This window comes from Platichthys flesus, chromosome 23 (genome assembly GCF_949316205.1).
Source record: "Platichthys flesus chromosome 23, fPlaFle2.1, whole genome shotgun sequence".
Taxonomy (NCBI): domain Eukaryota; kingdom Metazoa; phylum Chordata; class Actinopteri; order Pleuronectiformes; family Pleuronectidae; genus Platichthys; species Platichthys flesus.
In genome coordinates this window covers 12,709,303-12,718,326 of record NC_084967.1, presented here as the reverse complement: position 1 = coordinate 12,718,326, position 9,024 = coordinate 12,709,303, and the positions used below count along the sequence as shown (strand labels likewise).

The following is a 9,024-nucleotide window of genomic DNA, read 5'->3' as shown; positions in this document are numbered from 1 at the left end:
TCATCTTAATGAATCCAGCTCTGTGAGCGGCAGGAGAGACGACTGTCGGGCCCCGAGTCATTTAAATTGGATGAATTATAAAAGAGGAAGACGAGCTGTGGAGCTCCACGGCCGGATGTGGACAGCGGCGGCCCATTAGGGGGGGGGGCACTAAAAGTGGACTCAGATCCCAGTGGGCGGAGTCCAATACCTCTCACTTCATTAACATCACGGGGATGAGGACGATCAAATGGCCGGGAGAGAGAAAGTTCACAGACGATGAGACGGGAAAGGCGAATACCTCTCGTGAGAGGGTTCGAATCCCACATCTGCGATAATTAAACCAGTTTGAATAAAGGAGGAATAATTTGACAGAGATTAGCAGCCGACCAGGAGAACCTGCGTTGGAAGCATGAGGAGAAAAAGAATATAAATCACAGAGACTTTGGGAAACGAGTTAATATCCAGGGTTCAAACTGAAGAGATGAAAACTGTAACTTCCCTCCACACATTCGACCCCCCCAAATCAAAAGGTATAAGGCTTTAAGCGACCTTCTGTTATTCTTTAGATTTCATAAACTGAATTGGTTTTTTTAATTGTTGAGTTCGCACTTTGACTTTTTGATTTGGTCCAAGTCCTGTCTGCTGACATCAAGGTTAATAAACTATACTGCAGCCAGCCACCAGGGGGCAATCCAGATGATTTGGCTCCACAACCCTACCACACTTATGGACTCTTGTCATTATCACTTTAAACTTGTTAAATACTTTATATAAATAAGAGGTATATAAGTATAAATGTACCTTTAGAAGGTGCACTTACAACGGGAGCCCTGCAGGAGAGAGAGAGAGAGGGGGGGGGGGTGTTGTGTGCACTTAACAGTTGAACTTGATTCTTCACTGTTCACTTCACAAATCAGACGCCAATTTAATCCAGAGACAACGCTGTGTTTATGCAGGTGAGAGAGAGAGAGAGAGAGGCACTGACACGCTCGACTGTCTGTAACCTGGAGTCCATTCATCCAGAGCTTCTTCTCCCAGAGGGCGTTTCTTCCTTCTGCAGATGTTAGAAGAACGAGAAACATCAAAACTTTTACTCATAAGTTGTTTGTTTTGGCTCCTAACTTTCAAGATTAGCTGAAACCACAGTCTGGTAACACTTTACATCGGGTTAGTTCCCAATTACTGGAGAAACTTACTTAGTTTGTCCAATATCCCAACCGCTAACATGGAGGAGGCAGGGTTTATGAGTTATATACTGCAGCCACCATGTTTGGTTCAAGAGTCTTTGACTTCACTTTTGGGAAGCTGTCATGTCGTCCGTCTTTATGAATATGTTAAAGGGCCCACATTATCATTTTATGTATTTAAATAATAATTGTTTTAACTAAATAAAGGATCCAAAGTGTATTTTAAACGTATCCAATACACAAATAGAAAATGTAGATGAAGTAGTCAACACTTAAAAAGTTCAGCTTGAACTGAAAAATGGAAAGAAAAAGTAAAAAACTTTTGATTAGATTCAATCATTTCAGTCCAAAGCATAAATTTTCCAATTTCCATTTTTTAGTTGTTTCGGTAAAATCACCAAATGTTGCATCAATTTACGACGTCAGCTGTTCACGCATTAAAGTTCCACATTTTTATTACAACGGATGAGATGAAGGACGATTGTAGTGTCAGGAGGCGAGTTTGTCACTTTCCAGTTTGATTAATGCCAAACATTAAAAAACCAGTTTATCTTCCCTGAATCGGGGACGGACTTTAATTCATCTTTAGTTATTTGACTCAGTTGAACTTTGTCATATTTTCACCCTTGGAGTTTTAATCGATCAGTCTCATTAGTTGAGCAGCAGTCTATTTAACCCAGTTCACCCAGTGTGGCACTGACCTCAACTGGTACCGAACCACTCTCGATCTTCACAGGTTCATCCCCCTCTCACACTTTCATTCGTAGAATAGTTTGTGCTTTTAAAATCAAATCACTTTGTTACGTTTGTTTAACGGTTTTCCTTTTCCCCCGTCACCTGTGTAAATCCCCAGGTGTGGGCCGGCCTGGTTTTACAGGTTCAGCTGTTGCGTTGACGTTTGTCGTGTCAGTTTCATTGTGATTGTTGACGAGCGTCTCTTCTCCATAAAAACCTGCAACTTCACTACACAACCTGACGATGTTGTTCGACTTAACTGACACACGTTGTGAGTCTGAAACACAAGACGCTGCAGGAAACTCCAGAGAAATGAACTTGGACTTCACATAATAAACTAAACCTAATAGAAAATAACAGATCTCGACCGATATGGATTTTTCGGGGGCCGCTGTTGATCCTGTGTTTATTCAAAGTCCCTAAAAATAAAAAATAAAACTCAAACACAACAAAATATCTGGAACTTTTAAATGAGAAAATAAACAATTTTTTGGGGGGGGATGATTAAAATGTTCTGCATTGTTCATTTCTGTAAAGTTTTCTTATCAGTGCAAACCAGCACACCCAAACAGAGCACGTCTCTGAAAGGCTCATATCTGCAGATTCTATTTCTCAGGCTCTAATCTCAACAAAAACATTCTGCGGAGAGTTCGCTGAGATTTGTGTTATTGCTCACAAAAGAGAATCCCCGTCGGTCAGGGCTGCAGCGACGTCCATCAGGAGCAGATTGTGTGTGTGTGACCGTGGACAGGTACAGTTTGGACACTGGAGGACAGAGGACTGGACGTGAGCGTGTGTTACTGGGAGATAAGGAAAAGACCGGGGACCGCCGCAGTGGTTTCTCTTTTTTTATTTCAGGCACGGAAATGAAGTGGCACGAACGATAAGTGAACAATCCAGAAGAGCAGATGGACTAAATGGAATAAAGTTAACTTTGTCTGACCCCCCCCCCCCCCCCGGAAATATCCAGACAGTTTACCCCACTGATCTCAGGACTGTGAAACCAGGGGTTAATCAGAAATCTGTTTGTGTATCTTATCATAGGAGATAAGAGGCAATGGAAAAAGGGAATGTGGCTTTGAAATCCTGAGGACAAGTGAAATCTGTGTGTGTCTGTGATCAGCGGTGCGTTCACTGACACAACACACAAGCTCCATCTCCTCCTGTTAACCCTTGTGTGTGTTTAAAAAGCTTTTCCTCTTCTTCCCTGAATTATTGAGACGGTTTCCTCAAACCCCCGCTGAGGAGAGACAGGCCCTGAGTTCACCACCAAAGGAGACACCTCCTCCACTGTTGATTTGGGAAGGGGGGGGGGGGGTTTGAACATTGATTTATTTCTCGTCTGGTCTCTCTCCCCATCCCCACTTTCTCTGCGTTGGCTTCACCCCCCCCCCCCCCCCCCCCCCCCGCCGCTCGGTGGGTGGGTCTATCTCATCTGCTCCAAATGGGAGAATGAGGCAATAAGGCAAATTGGGAGGGGGACTGGAAGGAGGGCGGGGGGGGGGGGGGGGGGTGAAAGAGACGATGGATAGTTTTTGACAAAAAAAGACACAGGAAGGACGTAGATCTAAAAAGACGAAGTCGTCCTCCGAGTCCGTGAGTCAGCTGACAGGCGGGGGACAGGGTTCTTAATTGCCCTTCGAGCATATTTCTTATTCCAGCCCCTGGTAATTGGACATGAACACCGGTGATGAATTGCTCAGGCCCCCTTTGATTTGGTTTGCTCCTGACGACTGTGTGGCACCGAGAATTAGGACTGGCATCTGGGTGCAGGGGGTGGGGGGGGGTGTTAGCAACTGTTAAATTCAACACATACTGAGTATTCTACAGAATGGAATCACTGCCGGTGCTGCGACACATTGTGTGTGTGTGTGTGTGTGTGTGTGTGTGTGTGTGTGTGTGTGTGTGTGTGTGTGTGTGTGTGTGTGTGTGTGTGTGTGTGTGTGTGTGTGTGTACTTCACAGCAGCAGCTCTGCTTTACTGGGATCATGCAAAACACAGCAAGTCGCATACAAAAACAACAACAAGTGCTCTTGTCGTGGTCTCATTGAAAAACATGTCTTCCAGGCTGAAGCTGTGTTTTTAAAAAAAACAACAAAAACAACACAATTTGAATGTTAAGTAGAAAACGTTTCAATCTCGGTTTCCTCCTTTCGGGCGGAGCGAAGAATAACAAACCTTCGGTCACTGTTTTCATTTCAAGAGGAAAACAACCAGCTGCTTGCTTCCCCTTATTTAAGTCCAACTGAAATGAGATTGCATGTCCCCCCCCCCCCAACACGCATGCCACACAATATACTATTCATATATATATGTATATGAATGTATATATATGTGGTCTGTACATGATGTGTGCTGTTGTTTCTCTAATCCCTTTAATTGACAGTGAGTTCTCACCAGCAGCTCAACGTCCTCTTATTGCATGTGATCTTATTATCTGGTCTCTTATCTCAGTGTCTGAGTGATACACAAAACCTCACAGCTCATATCAGGCCTCTCAGAAGATTTCACTTTGAGTTCACATTAGAAAACTACTTGATATTTGACCGTTTAACCATAAAAACGTTTGAATGCCCGACAAACTGAAAACAAAACACAGGCCAATACATAGAAGTAGAATTATGAAAACAATTAATTATTCAAATATCATATTTAAGCATAAAACCACTGTTTATTCCATAAAATGAATGATAAGACATCGGCACACGTCAGCCAACAGGAACACAGACATCGATGTGTCTGATTCCTCATCATGTCCCCTTCAGTGGCTGTGGGAAAAAAGAGCTTCTCCCCAAACACCCTCTTTATAAAACCTCTTCTTTAACATTTCACATGTTCCAACGCAACATTTAAACAAGACGTTTCGAACTTGTAGCTTTTAATAGATGTTCATTTTTTGTGTTTCTATCATGTTTCATCAGCGGCTGATGTTTGTCCATCTGATCCATAATGGTGATGATTTGTTTTCAGTTAAAATACAATGAGGGGGTTTATCACTGGGTGGTGAAGCAGCCATTAAGAACCTGCACCTCCCACACTGAGCCGCCACTCACAGAACTGATGTCACATTCACATCAACCAGAAGTAGAATCTCTTTTCATCCACTGACACGTTCAGTTTAAATGTCTGTGAACTTGATAGTTGAACAAACTTTATTGATCCTGCAGTAAACAGCCGGACCTGCATCCTCCATGAACTCTCAGCTTGAAACCACGTGAGGTGAAGTGAGGAGGCCGTGATGAGCTTCATGTCGGCTCCGCTCCTCGCCAGTCATTTATTTCTATGGCAGCTCGTATTAAGTGTTTATGAGCTGTTTATGATATCTGTGTTTATTATGCCTCTGTGCCAGCGACAGACAGTGACCGGAGGCAGCTTGTTTTTTAAGTTGTCTGTCCGTACATATCAGTTATAAACACACTTTACATTCTTGCTAACACAATATTAAAAACAAAAGAAAAGCTCTGAGGGTATTTCTACAAATTTGGTTCAAACGTCCGCTTCACACAAGGAAGGACAAAAGTTAAGTGACATAAAAAAAAAACTATTCTTTGCCTTGTGAACGAAATATCTGCAGGGAACCATTTCAAATTTGATTCAAACGTCCGCTTCACACAAGGAAGGACAAAAGTTAAGTGACATAAAAAAAAAACTATTCTTTGCCTTGTGAACGAAATATCTGCAGGGAACCATTTCAAATTTGATTCAAACATCCACAAGGACTCACAGATGAACTAATAGGAATTTGGTGATGAAAGCTCAGGATCACATTTTTATGATGTTTTAGACGCATTATTATACTAAAATGTTTCCACGGCGTTTGTTTGTGTGACCATGATGTTGTGTTGACCTCTCTTTCTTTAAATGTTTTCTTTCACCTCACAGTAAAATGCTGCTGAGGTGACTTGCTGCTGAGGTGCGTCACGAAGGACAGTTTGAAACTCTGCAATTCAATGAAAAAGGTGTGGAATTCTATTTAAGCTTTTATATTATACCGACATTTTAAAGACTTTTCAACATCTATACATTTTTTTAACCCTGAAATGCAAACCAATAGTGATTTCAGATGCTTGTCACATTGTATTAAAAATGTTGACTCGTTACCAAACTGACATTTTGGACATCCTAGTTTACAATTTCTCCTATGACTTACTTTTCAAATGGAAAGAAAAACCCAACACGTGCGGTTAATTTTTATTCAGCAGAATTTTAATAGAATGCAAAGGTCCAATACGTGGAAATAAATTCAAACACTTCTTCTGCTATGGCGTACAGAGACAGGATCATAACCATTATTAAGAATGTAAACTTGACAGAAGGAGAAAGATGATAAAATGCCACATGATGGCACCAATATTTTACTGGTCATAAAAGTGTGACATAGTGAATAAACGACAAAACACTCCCCACAGATACATGCGCAGATTTCATCGTCACACTAGAAGACAAAAATAAACTCATCCTGTTCGCTTTGTTTTGTCTGTGTGGCTCCACCTGCAGTATTTCTCTAAAATAAATCAATGTACACTTTTGAGATATCCTTACATTTACATGAAGTTCATTAGGGAAGCGTAACTGTTTGTAAATAATTAAGTGTCCTCCCCCAAAAACATCCAGCCACTTCCTGTACAGAGGGAAGCAGGGATTGGTTTAGAGCATCAGAGAGCAAGGAATAGGATTGGCTGAAAAAACACACACACACACACGATTACTGTAGTTATGATTCAGAAAAAAGTGTGTTGAAAGGGTAACATGGCAAATAGTGCAGGCTGCTTGAGCTGGCAGTGGCCCATCGGGAAGATGAAGGACGAATAGAAAGTGATTCTTGGATGATTTCATTTTTATTTGTCTTATTTCAGCATTGCTAGCATGATCTATGTGGCGCTGCAGGGGCCAGCTGAGAAAGTAAAGGTAAGAGCAGCAGAGAAGACAGGACTGGAGGGATGAAATGTCAAAACACATATAACAAAAAAAATAATAAAGAATAGTGAGTCAATGCTTGTCGTTTAGTTTCTCATAATTTCCCTAACGGTTTCTTCTGTCCGTCACTCGTCGTCCATGGTGGTCTTTGGAATGGTGTTGATTGGATGGTGGGTTTTATTGGTTTCCCTCTTTAACGCCGGTATCCAAACTCGTCAGCATCGTCGGCGCGGAAGTCTCCGTAGCGCCAAATGTTGAGCTAATGGGAGGAGGGAGATGGATTTTATTGACCATGAAGATACAAATAAACATAAAACGCTGCAACATTCCCAACTGCTTGGAAAGAAACATCCATCATTTCTCCAGCACATTGCATGTGAAATGATCGAGAGAGAAGGGCGAGGGGGAGAGAGAGAGCTACAACGAGAGGTCGAGAGAAAGAGTCAGTGCAAAGGCTGAATCCTCATTTACCCGGTTTAAAGGTTCAGTGTGTAGAACTTAGTGACATCTAGTGGTGAAGATGCATGTTGCAGCTGAATACCCCTCACCTCAAGAACCTGTCCTGTCTGGGCTACTTTAAAAAACATGGCGTCCTCCGTAGAGAGGACCCGCTCCCGATTTCAATACGAAGTATTTAAATATAAAGGGCTCATTCTAGGGTAAAGAAAACAATTTGTAAAATGTAGGTGATTAAACATCAGTGGAAAAAAACCACTTGGATTATTTTGTATTTAATTTCTGCCATTAGATTTCACCAGCTGTTCTATTATTTCTCCTGTTCCGCCACAATATTGCTCCGGCATCGGCTCATAAACTGATACATGAATTTCACATTCCTAAATGTCGCCCTTATCACGATGTGTTTGGCAAAGAGAGAGAGAGAGAGTGTGTGTGTGTGTGTGTGTGTGTGTGTGTGTGTGCGTGCAGTACGGGTTATTTAAATGTGATAAAAATTACACAATCTGAGGTGTGTGCACAGTTTTGTTTCTTTTCTGGCTCTCAGAGGTGTGAGCGCTCAGCTGTTAATGCCGTGATTCATGGCTTATTAGCGACTGTGCTAATTAGCACTACTTATTAGGATGAATGAATGAACGGAGCCATTTGTACATTTTGTCATTTCCCATCTCTCACTCCGCTGCCTTTTCTCCTCCTCCTCCTCGCAGACGCCTTGAAACATGATCAGTCACTTCCACCGCTGACCTCGTTGTGTTCAAGTTAAAGAAGTGAAGCGAAGGAACGGGTAAATGAAAAACTGGGAAACTTATAGAGAGGGAAAATAACGGAGCGGGAAACTAATAGAGCTGTTCATGGTTCAACAGCGGGTGACCTCAGGTTGGGATGACTAAAGCTACAGGTAACAGAACGAGTGATTATTTAAAAGAGTTGTTAACATAAGTGTGTGTCAGCAGGATAACAGAAAAGACTGAATGGATTTCCAATAAATCCCTCAACACTTTTTGGGCAAATTTGGATAAAGTGAGTGTGAGTGAGAGAGATAGGTAGAAAGACAGAGAGTTTGGGGGAGGGAGAGAGAGAGAGAGAGTGAGTGACAGAGCTCTCTCTCTGGTAGTTGGTGTAGAAGAGTGTTGTGTTGTCTTCTTGTTTTGTTTTCTCCAGACGAAGCCTGATTATCAGAAGGAAAGAGAAGCTGGGAGAAGGTCGTTGGGACGGTGACACTTACCCTGTCCCTCTTAGCAGCTTCTTGACTGTTCAGATATTCTGTCACCTGCAGCGGAGAGAGAGAGAGAGAGAGAGATGAGTCATTAACATATCACACCACACACAGGGTTTGGAAGGATTAAGTGAATCACTTCTTTCTTTCAAGCTGCTCTTCCCCTGCAGACATTTCTTTTACCTGCGCACACAGAAGTTCACAACTTTCTTTTTGCACAAAGTTCACTTAATTTTTTAGAGGAGGGCATTCTCTCGCCCTCTCTCTCTAGAGTTGTAGTTCACTAATTGAGGGTAGCGTGTATGTGTGTGTGTGTGTAGCACTTATTGTTTTATAATACCACAATGTTCATAGTGGGTGTTTTCACGCCCACTTTGCCCTGCAGCATGTTTAATTCACTACATCTCAGTCTAAACTTTCTCTCCTTCAGGTTGATATTAACGTGTTCCATTCGGTTACTCCTGAACACACTCAGACAGCCCCACACTAACATGTCACATGCACAAAAAATGTGATCCACACCCTCTCACA

The 9,024-nt window shown here is 42.2% G+C and overlaps 1 protein-coding gene across 1 annotated transcript in view; it reads right to left on the bottom strand.

The window, feature by feature from the left end:
- Nucleotides 1-6,088: 6,088 nt before the first annotated feature.
- snd1 (staphylococcal nuclease and tudor domain containing 1) overlaps nucleotides 6,089-9,024 on the bottom strand; it is a 164,660-nt gene continuing 161,724 nt past the window's right edge. Inside the window, exons 23-24 of the mRNA XM_062382358.1 lie at nucleotides 8,503-8,547; nucleotides 6,089-7,080 (exon numbers count right to left, since the gene is read on the bottom strand). Of these exons, the coding sequence (XP_062238342.1) occupies nucleotides 7,015-7,080; nucleotides 8,503-8,547 (111 nt within the window). The 3' untranslated portion in view covers nucleotides 6,089-7,014. The remainder of the gene's footprint in view (nucleotides 7,081-8,502; nucleotides 8,548-9,024) is intronic.